The 26539-nt window shown below is 49.4% G+C and overlaps 1 protein-coding gene across 6 annotated transcripts in view; it reads right to left on the bottom strand.

Annotated features, from left to right (window-relative positions):
- The window catches only part of NIN (ninein), a 429800-nt gene that overhangs the window by 334235 nt on the left and 69026 nt on the right, over nucleotides 1-26539 (bottom strand). For all 6 annotated transcript variants that reach the window (XM_069638956.1, XM_069638957.1, XM_069638959.1 and 3 more), the window contains exon 3: nucleotides 18434-18515. In XM_069638956.1, the coding sequence (XP_069495057.1) occupies nucleotides 18434-18515 (82 nt within the window). The remainder of the gene's footprint in view (nucleotides 1-18433; nucleotides 18516-26539) is intronic.

Raw genomic sequence — 26539 nt, 5'->3', positions numbered from 1 at the left:
CCAAACTGGAGTACATTCCACAGTGTTTTAATAGTGTTAAAAATAATACTGCCAAGACCTGCGCCTTCCGGCTTTGAATATTCCCCAAAAGCCAATTAGCTCAAAAACAGAGACCCCTGGGTGGGGCTTGAAGATGCACTTTCTGGTCACCTCTTGGCAGGTGCACTGTGATCGATAAGGCGAATAGGCATTCAGTATACATTGAATGCAGTGGAGACGTGGGCTGATGGAGAGAGAAAGACAGTGGTGAAGGATGATTGACGTGTTCATTGCACATTACTGCATAGGGGCACAATGCGCTGCTTTGATGGCAGTCGCTTGCACAGGGAAGATCACTATACAACGAATGCCTATAATTAGCAGTTCATTATTTCATCCATCCACGCCCCCTAATGTTCTGCTAATTGGGGGTGGCTTTTCCCAAAATACCCATCTTCCTGGTGTACTCGGCTGCTGCAGACGAGACGCCCCTGCACAGCGCCTGTGCCTCCGTTTAATCCGGAGAGGCAGTCGCGCAATAGAGAGAACCCGCCCCCGTCTGCGCTTTTGATTTCTGGCATTTTATCCTTTTCGTGCTTTGATGTTGGGAACATCACCAATTCACCCCTCTTGTACCCCCGCACAGACCCCCCTCCCACCCCGAGGCCCATCGTCCCCGCGCTCCCCTCACACTTGATCAGCGTGAAGTCCCTCGTGTGATCTCGCGCCATCCGCTATTCCTTTCCAGTGGACGTCACGCGAGGGAAATCGACATCAAAGAGACGTAGTGCAACAAGGCGAGCGAAAGCAGCGCTAGCCAATGGGGAGTTCCAGGCACTTTTTAAATGCTTTAATTTAAAGAAATTTAAAAATAAAAATAAAAAAAACGTTAACAGTTGGTCCAGTCAAATTATATCGCAAAAGCTCAGGAATATCCGTTTGTTTCTTGACAAACAAATAAGAAGAAAAAAAATCAGCAGAAAGATATACAGCTCCATTCAGAAAGAAACAAGACACTTTCCCCAAAGCCTCGGCAGCCTACAGATGCCCAGATCTTTTAGACGACGACTCCCATGAACCCTCACCATTAACTACGCTGGATAGGGCTTCCCATCAGATGTGGTAACCTCATGTCTTGCACTCCCCTTCGCCTCCCCCCTGAAATTCTTCAGTCCTCACCTCGCCTTAAAGTTGGAGGAGACCAAATGCACACCAGAGGGATCCTCCCTGACACATGTGGAGCGTGCATTACATTTTTTATTTATTTATTTTGTTTATTTTGCATTTTTAAAGCGCTCACACAGCTCGGGGGCATTGAGGCGCTTTTACAGGAATATGTCTTCGTTGAGTATTTATAATGCGCTTAATACCCACAGGATTCTAAGCACGGACCTGGGGTTCGAACATGCGTGGCTCCATGTCGTCTTGCTTCCAAGGCGAGCACATTGCCGCTGAGCTGGCTCGAGGATGGAATGCACATTTTAGCCTAAACCTCAGCAGGTCAATCAAAAGGCAACCATTGCAGAGCCGGCCCTATACCACGGCACGACTGGACATCTCCTGCAGCACCCCAGACTGTCCAGATAAAGGGGGGGGTCATTCTGTTCCAGTGCCGGGGAGAAGGTCGCCAAGATGCCACTCTGACCAGGGCAGCAAAAAAACACCTTTCACCAGCCCAGGGGATGCATACATGACCTCACTCCAAGTCCTAAGCCCGCCGCACACACTGCCATCAGCTGAGACCCAAGAGAAGGTACACACCATGCAAGTGTGTTTCTTACCAACACCCATTCTATATTTTTTTAGCCCAAGCCACTGGAAGTGTATTTAAATGAAGAATAAAGAGTAACCAGGAAACTAAAATGAAGCGCACAGTATCGCATGGATCATCAGCAGGGAAGGAAAATCTACAGAAACCAGACTCCAAATAAGTGATCTTTTCCCATGAACCTGTGGGTGAAATAATCCTACATGGACAGTGCATGAACAACAGGGTGTGGGGCGTGGGGCTATCTGCATGCCCGATAAAGGAACTTACCCCTTCCACAAACGGGTGATCTGCTGTTTCATGAACACGAGTCCAACACTTCAGTAAGCATGATGAAGTGCAAACCTAACCCCGTCACCATATATGTGTGTGTATAATTTTTTTTTAACTCTTTATTGAATTTTACAACATGTCAAAAGAAAAGGAAACATTCCCACAACCTCCCCCGTCCCTCCCCCTCTCTACCCCCCCCACGAGGTAACGAGCATTCGATTCCTAGATCGCCTTTCTTCCGGGTAGCCACTCCACGTTCATTGTAGGACTAGTAGTCTCAAGCGTTGCGGGCACCACATCACCCTAAAGTTATCTTTAAGAAAGCTCATTATTTCCCCCCCAATCCGCGGCGAAGTTCTGCACTTCATTGTCCATGGCATACGTTGCCCATTCCAAAGCTACTATTTCCCAAATCTTCCATAGCCAGTCCTGACTCATGGGGATCTCCGGGCTTTTCCATCTCTGGGCTATTAACATCATAGCCGCCAAAGTTAGTATCAGTTTCGCTTTCTCTCTCCCTCTGGGTTCCCCCACCCCCGTGGTTCCTCTGATGCCTAGGAGGATCTGTACCGGCGTTCTGTCGTCTCCCGGGCCAAAGGCCTGTTCCTGCGCACTCTGTACCTCTCCCCAGAAAGGTTAAATCTTTAGACATTTCCACCAGATATGCTCCACTGTTCCTATGTGTGTGTATATTATGTGTAAAGGGTTCAAGCTCAGAAACCAAGATAGTGTCACAGAAAAGGCCACCCTCAGATTGCCTCCTCCTAGAGCCAGCAACCTGTGGCTCGCCAGATGTTTTGCACTACGACTCCCATGTGGCCTTCATCCATAAAAACTCTTGGTCTAAGAGTGACTCCCGACTCCAAACTTGAATCAGCTGAATCACTATCAGTCAAATTATCACTAACGCCTAATCAAACTGCCACCCTCTACCTTATTTATAGGCCTCCAGGTCCGGCACCATCCTTTGTCGGTGAAATATCCACCCTCCTCCTTGACAAAACAAACTGATTCGCAAACCATCATCCTAGGCGACCTTAATCTGGGTCTTGGTGACCCGAAAGATCCCGTTGCACTAGACTTGGAGAATGTACTAACCGACCTCGGGTTCACCTTGTACATTCAAGAACCCACTCATAACAAAGGCAGAACCCTGGACTGGTTAGCCGGCTCCAACTGCAATATCAATGTCCTCGCCAATACCCCCCTGCTTATGGTCTGACCATATCATAATTTTTAATATTGAAGCAACCCCGCAGGCCCCGACCCTGATAGCACCAGGCCTCCCCACCAGAAGTAAAAAGGACGTAACCAAGGAGAAACTCCTCCCATTGCTACTCCCATCTCTCAATGCTGCCACAGACACGTGGTCTGATCTCACTTCCCTAGCAGACACATACAACCGTACTATGCTTACGGCTATAGACTCTATAGCACCCATCAAACTTAGTCCAAACCACGAGCACATCTCAACTCCTGGTTCACCCCACAGTTAACAGTGCTCCGTAAAGCTAAACGTTGTGCTGAAAATCACTGGAAAAGCCACCCTTCTGATGAGCATAAAGATGGCTTCTTCCTTGCCTCACTCACCTACAAAGATGCCATTATCACTGCAAAAAAAGTCACTCAACTGTATTCTGCAAGCTGACTCAAACACAAAGGAACTCTTCAGGATCCTAAAAGAGCTAGAAACTCCATCCTCTCCCCCCGACACCTGCACTAAAGATAGTAAATGGTGTGCCAGCATTCAAGCAGCCTTACTGAATAAAATCTCTACGCTACAATCCAAAATCAAAGACAAACAGGATTGTCTGAAGCTTGACAACTGCCCGCTCTCCCCTGCAAGTGCCCTCCCTCTAGACTCAGCCAACATCAAACCTTTTGCCTTCTCACCGCTCACTATTACTGAGGTAGAAAACATTATCCTGAGAATCAAGCCATCTAACTGCCAAGGTGACCCTTGCCCATCTCCCATCATTAAGGACTCCGCACATGATTTGGCCCCATTCATCATGGCCTTCATCAACTCCTCCTTCAAAACAAGTATTGTCCCGGACAACCTTAAGGACGCTTGGGTGATCCCGTTGCTTAAAAAAAAACATCTCTAGACCCGAGTATACCCACCAACTTCAGACCTATAACCACTGTCCCGTTTCTGCTTAAGATTTTAGACAGAGCAGCATACCTTCAGATCCAAGATTACTGGGAATCTAACAATCTTCTAGGTCTACGACAATATGGATTCCGTCCCAGACATGGGACTGAATCGGCCCGATAGACTTAAAAACTCAAATTGAGGTATTGAAGGACAAGGGCAAACTAGCATTGCTACTTCTCCTCGACCTCTCTGCGGCATTCTGGTCAACCACCAGATCCTATGCAGGTATATCCACTCTGCTGCCCACTTCTCGACCTCTGCCACAGCCTGGATCAAATCCTGAGTAATAGATCTATGAGGGTCTTTGCCCCGTCCGCTGCTGCGGATCCATCTCCAATTCACTGCGGCGTTCCTCAGGGATCTTGCGTGTCACCTACACTTTATAATATTTTCACGAAACCACTCTTTGATGTGCTCGACTATCTGGGTGTCTCATACACAAACTATGCCGACGACACCCAGATACTCATTCCCATCACTGGTGACTATCTAGCTGACACCAAGGCCCTTAACAACGTCTACCTGGTCATCCAAGCATGGAAAGACCAACACCAGTTATGCCTAAATGACGACAGGACAGAGCTCCTCATCCTGGGCACCGCGCAACGCCTTAGCAAACTAGAGCCTTCCTACCAGTCATTTGACATAGACTGTAATACCATACGAGTCTCGAAAGACACTAAAACCTTAGGTTTTTACCTGGACGCCACCCTATCCTTATCTCGACAAACAAATGCAGTCAGATCTGCTTCTGCATACACGTGTAAACTCATTGCAGCCTGCAGACCGTTTCTTACCACTCCCAACAGTGTCACACTAGCCAGAACCCTCATTATGGCCAAAATTAAGTAAAGGGCACTACAATACTCAGGTACTAGCCAAGAGAACCTGAATAAACTTCAAACAACCCAGAACAACCCTATTAGAGCCGCCTTAAACATCCCTTGAAATCACCACATCTCTGAATCCAGAACTAACCTAAATTGGCTACCTGTCAAACAGAGAATCTCACTAAAAACACTTACCCTCACGCACAAATTCCTGGCTAATAAGGCCCCCCTCTACCTGTGCAGTCGGCTGTCTCACCACGCGACATCCCGACCTCTAAAAACTGCCCAGACCCAGTGTCTATCGATCCCCAGGTTCAAACTACAAAAAGCGGGGGGCACAAGCTTCCCTGTTCTAGCGTCCAAGTTATGGAACACCCTCCCCGTCGCTATCAGATCTGAAGACTCATTTAACACATTCAAGTCCAAAACCAAATCTTGGCTCTTCAACCAGCACCAAGACATGTCCTGCACACCCTGTTTTATATACTCTGGCCCAATGACTTGCCTATTATATACTGTACACTCCGGTTATGTTCCTTGTCATGCCTACATCAGCATTGTAATTTATGTATATAGAAATGCTTTCTTTATCCTGTTATACATTTTTATGTATGTATATATGCTATGTATGTAACTTTGCACAAATTGCGCCATGATTCCTCCGGGCCTGATGGTTTGCGCGATACCAATACAATACAATACAATCCCGGCCCATACAATATAAGGTTCCATGTAATAATGTCCCCACCAAAAAGAGGTGTCCTGACAAAAAAAGTTGCTGTTTTTTGCAGAGATATTACTACATGGAACATGCAGGGGACAAACCCCCAAACCCAGAATGTTTACAAGGGGATCTGGGGAAATCCCGGCAACCTGTCCCCATATGATATATGATAGGATAGTTTATTTATAACACGCTTAATACCCAGAGGTTTCTAAGCGCGGACCCGGGGATTGAACCTGTGTTGCTTCGTGTCATCATTGTTTCCAAGGCGAGCACGTTGCCGCTGAGCTATCCTCCCGAGACAGACATACATAATGTAACCATATATAATGTCACCAATGGCTTTTCCCGCCGACATTATGCATGGGGACATTATGGATTGGGAAATTATTGCCCGATACCTAACAATGTCTAGTCATGGTGGGCGTTGTAGTCAAAAATATCTGGGAAGCAAAAGTATGCAGAGCCTGATCCTAAAGAGGCAATCCTCAGTAGTTTGCATCTAAAACAATAAATGTGTCTCATCTCTAAGGTGCCGCAAAGGCAATGTCCCAAACGTTACTAAAGATGGCCACCTTCTGCTCTGTAACCCGGTTGCCAGCCGGGAAAAGCACTTAGAGGCAGAGCGTCTGCTTCCATGACGCCCGATTTATGCCGCAACGTGGCACTGGTATTGCAGCCGCAAACAAAGACATTACACTCGAAGCTACAGGCAAATTGTGGATTCTTTTGATCTTTCATGAAAAGACATTGATTGGCGGGGCTATAATAAACCAAGAGTTGCTTTTTAATGACTAAAAATGACATCACTGCTATCGTACCAATGGTGTGGACGGCTAAAGATTTGATGAAAATAAATACTTTAATCGCATTAGGTAGCGTTATGTCTAATTAGGTTTGCGAACACCACAAGCCTGAGCTGCGATGGTCGCTTCACAGACAAGTCACGTGCGCATTGCCTAGCAACGCGGCTGCACCGTCCTGCGTCCGTCTTCCAATTCCCCAGTGGCATGCACTGCTACTACGCCACCACGCAGATGCGTTCATACGTTCAAACCCCCCCTGGCAGAAGCGCGAACAAACATCAAGCGGCCGAGCCAAAACACACCGGGCTAAAACCATGTGGTGGGGTCCTACACGAGCAAACCAAGCTTGGAGTGATCGGCGGCTTTTACAGGAGCTAAAGCATAGTACACCCGAGAAAACAGCATTGCGAATCTTCTGCTGAACGAGCATACACAGACACGATAGGCGGGAAAAGAGACCTGCAAACACACGGTCTACATTGGAGCCCTGTTGCATGGCACCCCTGTGAGGGGCCATGGTACATTCCACAGAGTTGTGTGGTCACATGGTTACCCATGTGACCAACCTAATAAAAGGTCCGAGCCGGTTCTGGCTCGGCAGTCACGAGTGAACCTGACTCCGCGTGTGTGTGTTGGTGCCGGGGGGGGTGCCTCGCCACGTGTGCTGGGCCCAAGGTCGGGGCCCAGCTTGAGGACGGTGCCCCTGCCGGGCAACGCCGTCCGGACGGTGCCCCTGCCGGGCAACGCCGTCCCTGTGGGTCCCCCAGCCATGTGAGGCGGGTTGGGGATGCGACCCCGGCCTGGGTGCCCCCAGAGCCGGGGCCGCGGTGAGCCGGTTGCCAGCCGGCCATGTGGGGAGCTCCGGTGTCCCGGAGCGGGTGGGATGAACCCCCACCCTACATCCCGCGGCGTGATCGCCGCACTTCACCGTGTGGTGTCGGGTGCCACCCGACCCGAACACGGGGCTGCCCGGTGACCCGGAGCAGCCCCCAACAATGGCGACGAGGCGAGGGGCCCCGCGTGCCCCGAAGAAGATATGGTGCGGGCCCATCTCCATCTGGGCCCGCGATGTGGAGGAGCGGAGACGACTTTCCCCCCTATCCCCGTGGGGGGAGAGAAGTTTCTGCGGCGTCGGCCGCGAGAGGGGGGAGAAGTGTGCGGCCCGCGCCGCAGTGAAGAACGCGGGGGCTGCCTCTTTCCCCGTCGGGAGGGAGGGTGCCCCGGCGTCGGCCGCAACGAGGAGCGGCTAACATCGCCGCAGGAGGGAGGATGCCGGTTCCCCTCCCCAAGGAGCGCTGGTGCGGCTGACATCGCCGCGGGAAAAGAGAAGGAGGCGGGCCCAACACCAGCTGGGCCCGCAAGGAAAACATGGTGGGCGAGCGGCCCGCCCGTCCCCCGAGGGAGACGGAAGAAGCCCGCGGCATCGGCCGCGTGGGTGGCTGCGCCCCTCCCCCATCGTGGACCTCTCCCCGGCATCAGAGAGGAGGGAGAGGGGCCCCGCGCGCCCCGAAAGAAAATGGGGAGAAAAGGTGATGCAGGCCCGATTCCAACGGGGCCTGCAAAAGGGAACAAAGGATGCGGGCCCAGCACCAGCTGGGCTCGCAAGGACAGGGAAGTGCTCGCTCTGAGGAGCGGGCAGAGGAGCTGCCTGCCTTGCCCCTACAGGCAATAGAGCGGCATCCGCCGCAGTGGGGAAGTCAGCTGCCCCTCTGCTGTCGCCACTCCCATCTGAAGGGGGACGGCCCGCGAGGGTGTGTGTGCCCGCTCCGAGGAGCAGGAAAAAGAGGTGTGGGGGGCCACCGCACAGCTGAGGTGGCCCCGGTCCTGTGAGGGGCGGGTACCGCCCACCAAGTGGGTTGCCTCTCTCTCAAGAGGGGTGGTGGCGGCTGCGGATGCAACAACGCGAAGGAAGCGGGTTCTGCCATCCGGCCATGAGGTTTGCCCCCATACAAGTGGAACTTGGCCGAGGTGGCCCCTGGGCCTCCCCAGGTGCGGCTTTGCCGGTGTTTTGGGTGATCGTGTTGTAACTGTCCTAAATGAACGCTGGTGAGGGTGCAAGCTGGTTTCCGGCGACTCCATAAGGAAGATGGACATCATGAGTGACATTCCCCGGAAGACTGTGAGCCGGCAGACATGGACTTGCTTAAAATGGTCCAGTTAGTGGGCAATGTTGTGTGGTGCGCACCTGTAGACTCCGAGTGCTTTATGTGGTGCCAGTAGCCCTCACTGGTGCCGTTCAGGGACATGAGAGCCACTCACCCAGGTTAATAAAGGGTGTGTAAAGTAGTAGAGTGGCTCCAGTAGTAGTAGTGGTAGTTATGGTTGGATTTTGGAGTTTTGCATTTTGTTATGAAAAAGGAGGAGTGTTGCATGGCACCCCTGTGAGGGGCCATGGTACATTCCACGGAGTTGTGTGGTCACATGGTTACCCATGTGACCAACCTAATAAAAGGTCCGAGCCGCTTCTGGCTCGGCAGTCACGAGTGAACCTGACTCCGCGTGTGTGTGTTGTGTTGGTGCCGGGGGGGTGCCTCGCCACGTGTGCTGGGCCCAAGGTCGGGGCCCAGCTTGAGGACGGTGCCCCTGCCGGGCAACGCCGTCCGGACGGTGCCCCTGCCGGGCAACGCCGTCCCTGTGGGTCCCCCAGCCATGTGAGGCGGGTTGGGGATGCGACCCCGGCCTGGGTGCCCCCAGAGCCGGGGCCGCGGTGAGCCGGTTGCCAGCCGGCCATGTGGGGAGCTCCGGTGTCCCGGAGCGGGTGGGATGAACCCCCACCCTACATCCCGCGGCGTGATCGCCGCACTTCACCGTGTGGTGTCGGGTGCCACCCGACCCGAACACGGGGCTGCCCGGTGACCCGGAGCAGCCCCCAACAAGCCCCAACCGGTCACATTTATTGGACATTAAAAAAATTGTCCTGGAAGACTCATCAAGAGGTATTTAAAAAGGTAGTGGACCCCCAAGTCCCACAGCACAACCCATTTCTTCTCCTCCCTCATGCCCGACTGCCTGTCTGCTATTCAGGCATGGTGCTCTGCCAAGGATCCTACTCATTGGGACACCTGCTCCTTGTCCCTCCAAACCCTCAACACCGCTCTCTCTGGCCAGACACCCCGGATCTCATCCCCCCCCCCACCACCCACCTGTGGGGGTGACCAGGATCTCAAACTTTGGCTCAAAAAGTTGGATTTTCAAGGTTTGCAGTAATAATTACAAAAAACACAAATTGCATAATAAAGCCACATTACACAATGTAAAACACGTTAGGTCAAAAGAATACCATTGTAGCTTTAATTTTCATATCCTGAATGGTAAACTACTAATCCCAGAATGCAAGAAAACGGCAACCTAACCAATCAAGTTAGCCCCGCTGTACTTTCAGGGATTTAAGACATGCACTAAAAGGAGTTGTGTAATAAACAAAGATAGATCTGCAGATTCTTTGTCACAATCTTCCCGCTCGTTGTTATGATGTGTTGTTGCTCACTTGAACGATCACAGATTTGCAAGGTGGTGCTTTGCAAGTGCTTCGAGTTGGAAATGTTTCATCATGCATATGAAAGGTTCTGCCACTTAGAAATAGGTTTGAATCCTGCACTTCTTAACCATCTGCAAAGCCACGCACCCTGTGTGAATCTGCATAGCTGTGACTTGGGAAACTGGCAATGCTTGAATGTCCGGCCTGAGCGGATTCTATAAAAAAAATGTTTTTTTCCCCTATTCATTCTGCAATTGTCACGTTACCTGCATATTTTCAAAGTGCTAAGAAGACCACCCCCTGTGAAGTGAGAAAGTGCTCCCCCCCACCCTGTAGTTCTTGGTCCCCCGGCCTTTTCACATTTTAAATCGCTGCCCGCCCACCCACACTCACCTACACCGTTCCCCCAGTCTCCACCAACCCCCAAACCCCCAGTGGTTGCAGAGTCTGAATCTCAGGCTGCGCTGCTGTGTATTATACATTCTCATCCCTGAAAATAAGGTAGAGGGTGCTTTTTTGGTCTATTTCATGGAGGTCTGTCTGTGTGAAATACGAACAAAAGGTTTTTGTGTTTTTTATAAGCAGGCTGAAAAATAAAAGTGTTGCTTAAGTCATAGCACAGCTTCACAGGCCACTCAGTGGTCATGGGCCAGGTCTCTCTCTTTTATTACTGGGCGGGGGCAAGCACAAGTCTTAATGGACCAAAAATGTATTATACACCAATTTGAAGCCTGCTTCCTACTGTTGTATCATTACTGTCAACGTCCTTATGACATATGTGTAACCAAGAAACCCTGCGCCTTATCGTTTTTAATGTAACCCTGAATCAAGCTTACGTACAACTTCATGTAAAAGCGCCTCGATGCCATTGGGCTGTAGCGCGCTCTACAAATACAAATAAAAAAAATAAAAAAATAGAGTGCTAACGTCCCTTTTCTCTGTGAAGTCCAGCTCGTTGTGCATGGGGAAAGTGCTGCAATGTAAACAGCTCACCCGTTCTCCTGGCTGGCCAATCCACAGCCTCACTATTGTGAGATTCATTTGTTGATGTTTTCCTGGGCTGTGGCACCACACACATGTTGCTTGGTAGATTGAGGCCCCGATTCATGGATTATTTGTGCCGAAAAAAAAACGGGATTTGTGCGCCATTCTGCCCGCAAATCCCTGTTTAACAAATGGGGATTTGCAGGCAGAATGTCGCACAAATCCTGTTTTTTTCGCCGCAAATAATCCATGAATCAGGGCCTCAATATTTTCTAAGTAAATAGAAGAGTAGGATGCTGGGTATCTACTCCCTAATACATGAACTGTGTATTGTTTGCCTATACTATTTGCATTGCTCATACGTGATATTTACAAGTTCATATGCATAAATACTAAGCAAGAGTGAGGGCATTTTTAACGTGTTCCTATTAGAGTATAAAGGCCACTACAATACAAGTGGTTTACTGAAGCTTTAGGGAACATACTGATAGCATCTAATGTTAATCAAAAACACAACAAATGGGTAAAAAGCATAATACATATATTCAGACAGAAGGTGGACATAAAACAATATTGCTGTCCAATATTAAGTCTGCCCGGTTCTTAGGGGTAGTAGTTTCTCTTGCACTAGAGTGCAGTGACCAAACCTTGTCCAAAGCCTTTCTTCCGGGACAGAAATACAGTCTAGTGCAAAGCCTGCCATCATTTCAGTTGGGCATTTAGACCACCTTTGGGGCGATGGTTATGCTCCAGTATGCAGGGTATGGTGTAGATCATGACAAAGGACCATTGTCCTTTTAATCAAGATATGTCATTTACTTGTTCTTGTTTTCCCTTGAATTGGCAATGTTTTTTGGGCTGGTGGTGGTACTCCTTGCAGCTGTACCTTCTTTTTAGTGAACATGGTGTTCTCTCGTTCTCCCATCCCAGTGGTGTTCCTCCAACTTTTGAGGGCTGCTACAACCTGGATGACTATAGAGGGGTGGAGTAGGGGCACGGGTGGCTTACTGGAATGCACCCGGAAGGCTTGCATCTCCTTCTTACTTGACCTTAGTATATGCAGTACATGCTAGCCAATATTGTCACTGTTCTGTGCCACCCTTGCACCAAGTTGGTGACTACGCCCAAATGCGGACATATTACTGACAGCAATGTCACTTCCCTATATTTTGCCACCCCCCAGGAAATTCATAAGTAGGCTCCCGTGCCTTCAGCTTGAACTTTTCTTCACCTTCCCCCAGAAGCTCAAAATCTCCAGAGCCCTGGTTCTCTCTAGGCTTCACTATTGCAAAAGCCTCTTCCTCAATCTGCCTCTTTCCTCCCTTCGCCCCCTCCAACTAACCAGAATAGGACAGCGAGATTTATCCTTGGCCTCGAGCCCACGGACCACATCTCTCCTGCCCTACAATCTCTCCACTGGCTCCCGGTGACCTCAAGGATCAAATTCAAGACTCTCTGCATCATCCACAAGGCGTCTGGGACCTCTTTACATCTAGATCTCCCTCCCTAAATACCTCCCGACCAGTCTCCTTCGGTCCTCTGGCTCCAACTCTCTGCAGGTCAAACATATCTTCAAGCAGGGAGCGGGAGGTAGATCCCTTTCTGCAGCAGGATCCTTCCTCTGGAATGGCATTCCTTACCCCATCCGACCTGAGCCGGATCTCCTAAAGTTCTGTAAACTTCTCAAGACTTTCCTTTTCACCTCTTCCTTCCCTCTCCCCCTCCCGTTCTAACTCTCCATCTGCTGCTATGACTGGGGACTGGTCCCTTCAGAGTCATACAGGGGCCAGACCATCCCCCAGCAGGCCACCCTGCATCCTTTTCCCAGCACTTGCCCTTGGGCTCCCTTTCCCAGACTAACGCAACTTGGTCCACCTTGCCCACTGCACTCATCCTCCCTTCCCCCATTTTTCCCCTGGCACTGCCTTCTTGGCTCCACCAGCACTTCCCCCACACCCTTCCTGGGGGGCACCCAAAACGCTGCACTCTCCCTCTTTCCCCTCCTCCCCTGCACTTACCACCTTCTCAAGCACTTGCGCGGTAGGATTGTCACAAGGCCAATATAATTGTCTTGTTTTGTTGTTATTCCCTTGCCCCCGCCCCCCCCCATCTTGTCTTTTGGCGCCTGGAATCACTTGTCTATAGGTGCCATACAAAAATACATTTCTGAACCGAAGGGAAACACTAACCGACGGGGCTCATTCTTGGGCACCATCGAACCCAATCAGTGCACACATAAGACAGTCTATACGCTTGCCAGAGCACTGTTGAATTAAAGTAGCGCCGGAGGCTCACAACCTTTCCCCCCCAAGCCCACAACAAAATAGAAAAGTGACAACTGAAAGGGCAGAGGCGTAGCCAGGATTGTCTAAGAAGTGGGGCCTGCAGCGAATGCAGTTGGGCCCACAACAGTGACATTAACATCTGTAAATGCCCACACAAAGCTGCTGAGTTGGCATTTACAGAATTTGGAAGGGCCTTGCCTACCCAGGCCCTGCCAGTCTACGCCTCTGTGAAAGGGTTTGAATGAAAGAATCGGCTGAATTTCTCAGAGCAACTCTTGAAACATTGCATTTTTCAACCTGCCAGGTTTCTACACATGGGGAAAGACCAAATGCAAATTAGTCTTGGTACCACCCCAAAGGGGGCAATCCAGCCTGGAGTGCTAGGTCACAACCCCATGGATGAGCGCACAGGCAACCCAGACATGTTTTAGCCTCATTGGGCATAGTCCGTGAGGTGTAGGTTGGGCAGAGGCGTCGCTAGGCGGGGGCTGAGAGGGCTGTAGCACCGAGTCTTTTGGTTGTAGCCCCAGATAGAAGAAGCTCAGGGGCTACAACCAAAAGGCTATAGCTAGCCCCGAGTCCAGACATCAGCGTAGCCCCGGATCTTTTCCAGACCTAGCAACACCCCGGAGCTTGGGTCTCTAGGTACAGCAGGCTTGAGACTCACATTTGGGAATACCTGTCACACTAGGGGCGACTATAGCAACAACAGAAAAGTGATTTTACTGGAAGGCTTTGAATGAATCATACATAACCTCTGGCACTACTCTGGTCAACCCAGCCAGACCATTGTTTCTCAGCTTGCCCTGACATTGCAAAGGTAGAAAGAACATCGTCATAACTCTCCCCAAGTCCCACTTCCGGCCTACCACTTGAGCCCAGAGACTGGGACCAGGTTTTCCAGCTGCCCAGTTTCATATCCAGTAAAGAAGATCTAATGGCCGTGCTTCCCCAAGAAACCCCATGTACTTAATTTCCCAGGATCAGCATGGTGTCCTCGATCCCCATCATCCCATGGCCTTATGGCTGACCCCCAGTCTCTGGGTGTGGGACTCATTGATTTCAAACCATGGAGGAAAAAAAATCCAGCAAGGAGGGGGGGCAGGGTCTAGTGAATGGGTGGGGAAAGAATGTTAGGAAAGATTTCTCAGAATGCAATTTTCCCTCCATATTATGCCCCCTCCCAAACATTTTGCTTTTGTTTGTCTATCCTAACCTGACTTTTTCCAGTGCAGCACTGCCTTCAGCTTTGCTCCACTGGGCTTTTGCTAATTTGATATGAGGAAACTGACACATCCTTCAGGCGGTCAGTACTGGAAAACTAGGTTTTCCATAGTCTTTTACTTTGTTGCCATTTTTGGAAACTTATCAGATAGCAAAGTACATTACTGTACTGTGCACTCGGGTCCTTTTGTTGTATGGCCGTAGACACCGTCTAAGGATTTTATGGTGAATGTACTAGTGTGTCTAGGATGAACTGGTGGCAGCAGTTTACTGTAAATGTATGTTTACTTCCTTTTAGTGAACCATACTGCGTTTACCGCAGATGGCTCACGACGGGCCAGTGGTGAAAATGGCCCTGGCACGTAGTCTTTTGTTCTGTTCTTTGGCCATCTTGTCTCTTGCCCTTGCCCCAGGTCGATCGGACCTGGGACTTCCTTATTTGGGTATGCAGCCTCCTGTGAAAAGCGCATCTTTCACATGCTCCTGCACGTCACGTGTACTAGCGCCCAGGAAGAGGGTTGGGACCCGACATCCACACTACGGGTCCCAGGGTGTCTGGTATGCATGAATACATGAGGATCACGGGGGACCAACATTGGACCACGGCTGGTGTGCATGCAAGGTAGCAGATCTTCGATTGGTTGTCCGGAACCGATCATGTATAGAACTTTGTATAAGAGAAGGGGCCCTGCATCAATTCCAGGTCAATCTACAGTGGTTCATAAACTACCGAAGGAGCCAAGTATCCTGTGAGCTGAAGCAGACTCGCCCCGCCGGAGACATGCTGGACCGTTTGGCACCCTGAGCCTGCTCTTGTCCCGTCAGACCCCTGCTTTGTATATAGACCTTAGAAGGCCTTCAAGGGTGTTTCGACCCATTTGAGTAGTGGGAACAACTACTTGCGGCGTCTCCTGATCTCCCATCAAAAGAGCCTTTTCGGATGTGCTCCTGCGCCATCCAGTGAACTGACCAGCTCTATCACGGGACATTGCATAGGAGCGCCGCTGTTTCGAGTTAGAGCTTGAAACTTTGGGAATCCCTAGCGTGTGGTTCTTGACACACACACACCAAATCGAATAGGCCTAGCTCGTCTGAGTCGCGATTTATGCTGCAAGCCTTTGCGGTCCCTGCATCACTGTTGTGGGGACGGTCGTTGTGGGTGACATTCCCGCCTTCTCTGCTGTGCCTAGACTCCTTCTGCACTGGAATACATTTCTTCTTCCCTCCCTTTGTGGTAGGAATTGTGGCTACGGTGCCGTCACCGCAGCACCTGAGAGCCAAATCCGAGAAGTAAAAGTGGAATTTACAACCTCAGATCACCTCAACTAAACGGGCATAGTTTGGTCTGGATTGAAGAAAGGGGTGGTGAGTACTTGCATAATTTACCGGTGGCCCCTAGCTCATCCATTTATTTTTTTAGGCACAAGGGTTCCTTGTGATCCTCTCTTTGGCTGGGATAGCCTGCGCTCCCTAGCCTGTTCCGAATGTTGGAAACTGCTCTGTCCGCGAGGGAAGACGCTTCCTGACGATTGGAACTTCTACCCCCTTCAGGAATGTTACCCAACTGTCCCAGCATCTTGAAAAGGTACTGTTTTCGCTTTACGCACTGCTGTAAATTGAGCACAATACTCACCACTTTGAAGGTCTGGACTGAATAAGTTAGGGATTTCCATTCTGAAGACTGCCTAAATCATAATTCTTGTTAACCCCCTGTTCCTTTACAGGCTGTGAATGTTTGCCTCCCTTTATCGCATTAGGCTTCAGTAGTTGTATATATGTTACATAGTGAACTGCATGTGTGGTAACTGATGCATTATTAGTTTGGTTATTCATGTTGTTTTATTGGGCATAAAATAAATGTATATGTATTTTTGATATACACCTGTCTAAGGGTATTCTGTGGTATCTTCACTGTCTGTGCTCATTGTGGGCTTCTGATCACTCTCACCCCTCCTCAGACCTAGTCTTGACCGCCTGCCAAGCAACCGTGATTGATCCGGCTTGTCCAGAAGGTTCCCCGTTTCACTAAACTAGGGAGGCCTCCTAAACATCTGTCCCTCGGGCAAGAGTTTAGAAATCATCCATTCTAACAGTGAACAACCAGGGTTCAGCCACAAAAAGAAATCACTCACAGTGTAGAATAATAACCACACATCAACACAACCTGTCCACACTTCATGCAGTGCCTTTGATCCCTTCTATTTGGTTTTTACCACAAAACAAGATAAGTGATCGACACGTCCTAAGTGGTCCCAGAACACTTATTACACTGCAAATGTGTAGGGCTAGTGAGCCGCTCAATCAAAGCCCTGAGGCGTTTGGTTATCTGGTGTTACTGGGATTTATAAGGCACTGCTGCCCTTTGCATGGCCTCCGAGCACAGTGGTGAATCAAAAAGGAAGTAGTGGCGGGGTTTATTGGGGACAGAGGGAAAACGCAAGATAGCTTTGATGCTGTGTTTTTTGATGCATGCAGACCGAAGTCCCATACACCCTGTATGGGTCCATTTATAGGTGTTCTGTGCCGCGAGCAAAGACCCATGCATAGCCAGATGGATGCCTCTGGCATCTATGGTGTTAAAATGCACTGGCCGTGGCTGTGGTATTTACGTTGCTTGTAGAGGTGTGGATCTGTTTGATGTCAGTCGGGAGGGATATGAAATTGCTATGTGTGATTGGCTTAGTTGGCCTGCGTGAAGTTTGCGTGAAGCATCTATGAGATTTCTCTGCAGGCCGTTTGTCAAAAACCTGTTAGGCGGGACCGGCTTTGGTGCTATGGGGAAAACACATTGCTGCCCCCAGAGCCTCACTGTCCACCCCCCGCCCCCTCATCATCCTCATCCTCCTCCCAAATCCCTCCTAATGCAGTGGACAACCCGCAACTCCAGGTCTGCTCACTCTGTCCCCCCTCCTCCTCTCTCCCACAGCATCATTCCACCCTCTGGGAATCTCCAACCCGACCTCGCTCACCACCCTGCCTGCTCCTTACTTTGTAGGTCCACCGCCTGGGCCTGCCGCCAGCTCTGCACTGCGGCAATTCCTGACAGGGCATGGTTCCAACAAAGCGGCCTGTCGGGAATCGGGAATTATCCTGCGGTGAAAGTGGGATGAAGCCGCTTAAGTGAAGGAGTTGGGAATGTTAGTGAACGACTTAGTAGGCAATTAAGGGCACCTATCAAATTTGCATGCTCTAGTGAGGTGATCATCTTCTATGCAGGGGTCCAGGTTATTCTTCCATTGGGGTCCCGCTGCCTGCACTTGCCTGCACTTGCCTGCTCAAATTCAACACTCCAACACAAAATACACATTCCAGCTAAGCCACCCACACGTAACAATGAAACGCCCCTCACAACATAGAGCAAGCATCCGAACAGAAGACCTCTACAACGAACTTAGCACACCCCAAGCCAATGCATCGTAGCACGGCAGTGACGCATGACTCGCCATAGGACACAAATGCATTTATGCTCTTGACAAATGTCACCTAGAACCTAACCCCGCTTCGCAGAGAGCCGTCGTGCATTTTCTCCTCTCGCTTCCCCCACTAACCTCACCCAAACCCGCTCTTTTTTGGGTCCACTGAGCGCCTGTAAACCATTCAAAAGGCAGCAGAGTGTGGTATAAGCCCCAATAACATTTACAGACTCCATCCCTACTGAGGTCTAGTGTTTAAAAAGGGCCCCGGTGCAATCGTAAAATTTACTACTTAACGGTTTACAAATTCCACATGCACAGGAAGCTGCTAAGCACACATTGTGTCCACTAACAAGGGTAAAAGAGAAAAGATTTAAAACACATAGTTCAAACAAGTTAACAAAGAGCACGGGGAGTAAAGGGCATTCACATTCAAGGAAGGTGGTCTCCTTAAAGTGCCCACTTTGCTTAAAGAACAACTGCAAATCAAATCCAGAGAAAGGTGCATTACCTGGCTCTTGGAAGCTCTCCTCGTTTGATAATGTGTTGGACAAAATAAGGATCAAGGCTTCTTTAAACTGGTCAAAGTGAACCTGGAAAAAAAAGGCAAATCCATGAGGAACAACGCCCCAGCACAACAGTCCTACAGACCACACAACACCGATATGCAAATGTACAATTACTTTGACAATCAACCTATAGATCTGCAGGCAGTGGCCCTGGCCCTCAATGGCTCAATTGGAGCTGTAAATGCACCATTGGTCCAATAGAAACGTGTTACCCAATTGTTCTTTTAGCCACTTGGATTTATGAGCAGTAGAATGCGTGTCCTGCACAGAAGTCCTGTTCAAATGAAACATTGGCAAAGACAACCGTTTCGACTTGTGTATAGGTATTAGATGGGCGTTTGCTAGGCACTGCCATCATAGGGCCAGGTACACCGCACCATTTTGCAACTGTTAACATTAATGTCCAGTTAGTACCATTATAGCAGTGCTTGGCAAATGCCTATCTCATGCCTACACAAATGCTAAAACTGTTGGCATTACCAATGCTTGGTAAAGACGGCCAATTGGCTGCGTTGTACCCTTTGCATGCAAGTGCCAGTGGATCCTGCACAACTGTGGCAATTTGTGCCCACTTGGCGGTCACAGACCCTCTGGCACCAGTGATTTGTGTTTCTGTTATGCAGAAAGGTACCGCAAACGAGATGGCATAGCGGGTGGCATGCAGTGGCAAACGAAGCACTAAAGCCTCAGCCACCACAATGCTTACCTGGTCTCCTGATAACATGTCTAGCACCGCCTGGTCATTGCAGCACATTCACATCTAAATACTATCCTTCATTTCATAAGAGGCTGAAATCAATGCCATCACCACAACGGGCAGGAACCCCCAAACTGCAGATGCAGCTGCATAAACCTGTGAGAAATCCAACCAATATTGCAGATCGTGGCCCCCTCAAATAAGGAGGCAAACTATGGGGCAGAGTCTCTCACCAATCGAGTGAAATGGTTTCCGAACTACGACTTGACAAAATGCAGCAACCATCCGACAACAAGTGTTTTACCTTAAATAGCTAGAACCCTGCAGGAAGTTGTTAAACTCCTTTTCTCCTTCAGAGATTGGGAAAGCGTTGTGGCCTTTCCTGTCCACATCCCCAAGTGCTAGGCTATTATGCAAGTCTATGCAAAAAAGACGAGTATACTCGTCCTTGGCACTCAAGGGGTTAAGCATACGGTTGCAAGATGGTTGGCAATAAACAGCTGGCATGAGAGTGGCTACATTTGGAACTACAGGGAAAGCAAGCACATTTGCACGATTATAACGCATTTAGCACTTGTTTAAGAAGCAATAAACCCTGAGCAGGGGGGGGGGGCTCCAGTTACAGGCCCAGGAGAAGTGAGGGCCTAAACGATAGCCCCGGGTATTAGCAGACCGGTAATGCCACCCCTGTTCTGGGGGTTTATTGCTATTAGTGCCCTAGCACATTGCACTGGGGTAAGAACAGTGTTTTTATCTTGAGTTGAGAAAAATACAAATCAACATGGCCGTTGTGGATCGGGGTGAGGCGAACTACATGTAGTCTCTTCTCTCTTTCTATGGTGGCCATTGCCGAATCGGGGATGCACCAGACACACTAGTGTTCCCAGCACCCACGAGGGAGGCGGAAGCGCAAGTTAAGAGGGGTGGGAAATGTGGAAAAGGGGCATGGGGTAAGAGGCAGGTGATGAAGTAGGAGAGCACTTACCTTCATCCCGGCAAGGGAAGATACCGGACTTCCGCTCTGAGGAAGTTTGCAGCAGGTCTTTACCGGTGTGGTAAAGACCCTGTTCTAAGCCTCCTCATGGGCTGGGAGGCAGCCACACACCCCTTGCCGGGGACTAATTAATACCTAGTAATCACCGTGGCCCTTCCCGTCCCCCCACTTTTTCCTACAAAGTATGATGTATGGGATTAATAAAGAATGAACCTAGCTGGGAAGCAGGGTGCTGTACTTGGGGGATGAGAGGACACACCCCGATCGTTACAAGTGAGGCGAGGAGGTTGCAGATGAGCTGGGATGGGTGGGGGTGGGGCGGAAGACTGGAGGGAGAGAAGTAGCATTGAGTGGAGCGATTAAGGAGAAGGTAGGATCTCTGGGTCTTTCCTGTAGTGTAGGGTGGAAGATGTCAGTCCGATCGGCATTAAGTTGATAACTTGGTCATGTTGCTGGCTTTTCCCCCCCCTCTTGCAGTTCTTTGGTCTCAGTCTTGCGATGTTGTGGTTTCTGATGGTGCCTTGGACGGTGATGGTTATCCAACAGGAGGTTATAAATTGTAGGTAGTTGCCAAAAGAGCAAACGGGACGGGGCATTCGGGATGATGGCATAACTTTCCGTGGACGCGCACTCGCTTTTATCCCAACCCCTGACAAGATTGAGCAGCCAAAGAGGAATTGACAAAGCCACACAGAGGTGATCGCGACTAATTGCACGTAATGCTGGCAAGCTTTGCAAATGGATGCGAGCAGTTCTGCAGTGCTCTTTTTTGCTCGGCAATGATTAAGGCAATTGGGGAACTGTATGGATGAGCATTCATTAACTTTGCAAAGGTTCTTTAAAACCAACATGATTCCACAGCAAGAAGAACTAATGGATATTCTCAGAAAAGATCTCGGACCCCTTTCCTAGGTAGGAAAAAGATCTACAAGTTTTCTGTGTCAAAATGAATCCTTTGGTCACAAGCAGAGCATAGAAATCCAGCAAATTGACTTGAAAACTATACTGTGTTGGGTAACCGAGGAGGACCTACAGCTGTACCTCGGCCAGACAATGCTTCCACACTGAGGGCTAACAGCCTACCAGGTCCACAAAGATCAACCGTAGGAAAGCAGTCTGTCTACTGCTCCAGCTAGTGGGCAGGAAAACGAGCTTCCCAATTCCATGAGCAATTGATGGAGGGTTTTATGTTTGGGAAGATACTCAAGCCAGTGCACTTTCCAGTGACCCGCGTAAAACCACACCCCATTAAGATCACAATGGACGAAATGAAGACGAGCCAGAAGGCACGAGCTGGCATCCACCTGGTGGGCATGCATTTACCCCAGCTACCCCTCTGTAAAGAAAACGGGCCATTGCAAGAAATGCTATCTTGCTAAATTTCACACTACAGACAGGAGAGGTTCTTTTCTTTACAAGCAGTTGATGATTTAGAACAGTGGCGCACACCATGCGGCATGTGGACTAAATGCAGCCCATTCAGGACATTATTGCTGGTCCTCCAAGTCACAAGAATTTAATGACGCGTTGCCTGTCTCAAAGGCAGTCTTTTAGTCTATCATATCAGGCGTGTCAAGCCTCTGCAGTACCGTTTTTGTCTTTGCATCATGATGTGTTGTAAAAAGGGCTAGGTATATTGTGTAACATTATAACAGAAATCAATAAAAATGACACTTTTAAAAACGTTCTTTTAACTCAAATTTGTGGACGGATATATCCCTACCATCCAGGGCTGGAAATGGAAAACATGTATTGGGGGAACCATCACTTCTTAGGCTGGGGCGGGGCTTTGGGAAGGATGGGTAGAGCCGAGGGGCGTGGCAGGTTGCACAACTCAATATCTCTATATAGAACCCAAACCTGGTGATTTGCAGAAAAGCAAAGAGCATTATGGGAACAACAATGTCCATAATTGTAAATGTTAAACATGTCTTGTAGTGATTCATTAAGAAAACCTTTGAAGCAAATAATGGACTCGCCTGTTTTGATTGGTCAGAATATTCACCCTAATAAAGCGATGTCTGTAAAATGCCGGACATATATACCAGATTGAACAGCTGCATAACTATATGTGAGGTTTCGGCAGTTTCTGTATGCAGGCTACAGTACTTTGAAGACTGGGTTCTGCAGTGGGAGCAGCCTGCTCTACAAGGAGCAAGCCGCATGAGGGGATCTGGGATAATCGTGTCTGGGACCCTCTCGGTCTGGAGGACAATTTGGGTTCCTCCTAGACATTTTTTGCCAGAGCACTGCTCGGTCTTTCTCCGGCCCATTTCCTGCACTGCTACCATCCACACATCTGCATTGATAGTTCAGCCCACCGAATGGTACACTCGTGTGGTGCATTCGGCCCCCAAACGAAACAAGTTGTGCACCCCTGCTTTAGAAGGTCCAACTCTTGACTTGCCAAGCCTGTGATACAGGGGAGAGTTCCTCACCTCTAAGGAGTTCTCATCTCCATGGTTTCCGAGTGCACCTGAGAATCCTCGACCCTACGCATTAAATGTGTGTTTCAAGGGAAAGGCTTTATGCAGAATATGGCTTCCATGAAGCAAGTGTAGGAGCATTAAAAAAAAAGGATTCCCGTGAACATGTTAAAACAAATGCCCTACACACATGCCCGGGGGTGGGGTGGGGACTGGGAGAAGGGGTTAGACGTGGTAAACAAAAGACAATTTAAGACAATGCTACTTACTACTTCCGAGTATCCTCGCACATACCATCACATCTTTACATTCTGCAATGTTGTGTCCCGCCAGTTAAAGCCACAATGCAGCCTTGTGTTCTTTCTTGAGGAACACAGGGGGGCCTCAACACAGAAGCTTTGCACCAGTGCAGTACCATTTTGCACCCCCGAAGTACCATTTTGCACGTTATTTATTTATTGTGCATTTGTAATGTGCTTCTTCATCAAATAAATTGTGTTTCAAAGCACCCACAGGGCAATGGGGAGGGAACATGGATCGAAAGGTAAATAGAACAGCGAGGATGGAGAGAAGAAAAGAAGCAGTCCTACTAGGCCTTTTGAGCATTCAGAACGTGCAAGTGCAGAGCAAAAGTGCAAAAACGAGGGCAAAAATAGCCCTGGAAGAAGAGCGTATTGAAAGCATACACATATGTAACGGGGCCACTAGCACGCGAAATTGCAGCTGTCTAAGAGGAGAGAAAACGGCTTCCTCCTGAACACATGGATATTAAATACACGAATTCAGCTCTGCGATAATTAAGGAGGCCGGTTTTCTTGCTCTCACAGAATAACCCATGTGTTTAAATCCCGGCTTGGCGAGTGGCATCCTTCGTAGCGGAGTGTAAAGTTACCTCTCTATGCTGGTTAGTTTATGAAAGGACCCGAAGGAGAGGGCCAAGAGGCTCCTGCTGGCAGACGAACAGCTGGCGAAAGCACTGGTGCCCCACAGGTTGCAAATCACGGCCCGACCTCATTGTTTCCCTTACAAAGCCACATGAACGTGTAGAGGAGCCAGGGCAGGGGTGGAGGGCGTGAATGTGTGCGGAGCACTTCAGATGGCGTGTGGGGGTAGCTGGGGGCTAATGCCCACTGAACGGGGCGCACGCCTGATTCTCCTCCAGAGTACAGGAGTGACATAGCTCCCCGGGCAGGGCGGGACTGGCCTATAGGGAACTCTGGAGATTTCCCATAGGCCTCTGCACCCTGGGCCTCTCTTCTGTGGTATTTCCACATTTTCCCCATAGGAAAAGCGTTGGGCTTGCTAAAAAATTGTAATTTGGGGCACTTTGAAAATTATTTCCAGGGTCTCTATTGGTTCCCAGTCCACCCCTGTCCCCAAACCCTCTTGCAAAAGGAGATGTGGGTAGCGAGTAGGCCGCAAGCATGACCACACAACAATTAAACATGTCAAGTATGACGGGGACGTTCACCGTATGCGCAGTGGGCTTCATTGCTGCCGATCTCCACATCAGACGCCAGCAAAAGCAAAAATAACTGCTTAGAGCCAATCCTTTTACCGCCCCGCACCCTGCACCTGTGGGGCAAGGTGGCCAACACGGCCCGATGGGGAGCCTGCGACCAAGGGAAAGGCTTCCCGGCTACCGAGCGGCATTGCAGCTAAAGGCCAACAACTGTCTGCAGGGTTATGAATTTTTCCAGCTAATGCGTGCACATAAACCACGATTAATTGGGGTGAACACGGGGAGGGGCTGGGGGGGGGGGAGGAGAGAAAGGGCGTCCCTCGATTGTTCTCTTCCGTCTGCGCGGATCTCCCCCCCCCCCCCCAGACAGCTGCACGTGGACAGATGGCCCAGGCCCCTGCCCCGTGAAAGCATGTCACCATGACGGCTTCACATGAAATGCAAAGGAGATTAGGCGGCGCGGCAGCGGCCGATCGCAGGAGCGCAGACTGCATTAACATCGCACTCAAATCTGGCCAACAGGAGCAGTGATCAAGCGGGTCCCAAGGGGGCCCCCAGGCCCATTCGCAGCCCCTAGACAAGTCCTCTGCATTTCTTCACCGCATACGAGGGCTGGCAAAGGAGAACAACAGCGTGCTGGAATTTACATGTCGTCTTTATAGATGCACAAGAGTAAGACTACAAACCAAATGAACAACATGGCTGTCTACACTAGGTGTTTTCTGCAGCGCGAGCGATCAGGGAGCAAACTGCAAGTAACTGTACAATCCTTGCTGGGGCAACGCGGCCTTTCATCATTCCAAGGTCAACAAAACAAGTCCCTTTGGACTCATAACGTCATTGGTTGTTTACAGAGCTTTGAAGGAGTGAGTGAGCTTGTCAGCGAGCGCCCCAACACTCGAACAACTAACCACACTGGAATCCACCAATTGCCTTCTGATCTTCATGCAGTATGCACAGCGCAAAACTGGCCACAACTCAGCAATAACCCAGACCAACGCCAAGGACCGACTTCGACCACCTCATCCTGCCACCTACGCTGGTCTACGTAGGCAATGGTTCCGGGCTGGCTGAGCACTTTATTTATATACAGGAGGAACAAGGCTCCTTTGATCACAAAATAACTTACAATAGATAAGAAATCAGAGGTGATGGGAAGCCACAAGTTTCTTACAATGGGGTGAGTTTGAGGGACATTCTGACCAGGTTGTGGAGGGAACCATGTGAAACAGTCCCCGGGGGACAATACATAAGCGAACAAACATAGATGAAGGACAGCCAACATTGGATATCTTTAAGTGCAGGTAGGCAGTACATCCGTCCAGCTGTGCTCCGGATGTGACCAGGATGGGTGGGAGGCCGAGGAAGTAAGGGACAGAGGCAGGTTAGAGGAGAGGGAAACATGTTAGCTAGCACGCAGATGAGAGGTAGGTTAAGGGGGTAACACAGAGGCAAGAAGGTATTTATTTAATTAATTATTTATTCACATTTGTTTAGCGCACAGGCAGCCCGGAGGGCATCATGGCGCTTGTTACAGAAGTAGCAAATGATTTATTGTAAATACAGTGAAGTCATTACTTAGTTACAAAAGGAGAAATGCAGTTGCAGAAGAGGAGGAAAAGAGTAGACAACTAGAGGGAAGACGGTGTTAGTTAAACAATGTGGTTTTAAGTTTTTTGCGGAAGGCAGAGAGAGAAGTTTCTGCTCTGAGCGTGCTGGGTAGTGCATTCCATAGCTTAGGGGCAATGTAGGGGAAACTTATTCCACCTGCTCTAGCTCGTTTGATGCGTGGGACCCTTAGTTGGTTTGTGCGACATTGTCTAGTATGTCTGGTGGAGTGTGATCTGGCTAGTGTATCAGACAAGTATGAAGGGGCTGACAGGTTGATGCATTTATGTGCGGTGGTAAGAATTTTGAAGGTAATGCGCTCTTTGACAGGTAGCCAGTGTGCTGCTTTTCTGGCTTGCGAGATGTGTTCCCTTTTTGGTATATTGAGAGCTGCTCTTAGTGCATTGTTCTGTGTTGTTTGGAGTTTATTAAGATTAGAATTGGAGGTGCCGGCCAGTAGCGCATTACAATAATCTAATTTGGCTCCATTGGTGGCTCTGGCAATAGAAAGACAGTTATCTTTGGTAAGGAAAGGTTTGATGGCATTAATAATCTTAGTGCTCAGGGCAATTGACTTGCTTGTCCATGGAGAGAGAGGCGTCAATGTGGACTCCTAGAGTTTTGACAGAATGTAGAACTGAGACGACACAGTTGTCTATGCAGAAATTGGTGTAGAGTGAGTCGAGGTTAGTGAGAGTGGATTTTTGACCAAGGATGAGAAGGATGAGGTAGGGTTTTAGTTTGGTTTTGAACAAATTTGTGTGGACTATTTTTCGCACGTACCAGGGAAGAGAATTGCTTGCAAGTGGAGCAAGAATAGAGAAGGGCCCCGATTCATGGAATTTTTTGCATACATTCATT

This window comes from Ambystoma mexicanum, chromosome 14 (assembly GCF_040938575.1).
Source record: "Ambystoma mexicanum isolate Mex_15411 chromosome 14, UKY_AmexF1_1, whole genome shotgun sequence".
In the NCBI taxonomy this organism is placed as follows: Eukaryota; Metazoa; Chordata; class Amphibia; order Caudata; family Ambystomatidae; genus Ambystoma; species Ambystoma mexicanum.
The sequence above is the reverse complement of the archived record's forward strand: the minus strand, read 5'-3'. Positions and strand labels throughout refer to the sequence as shown.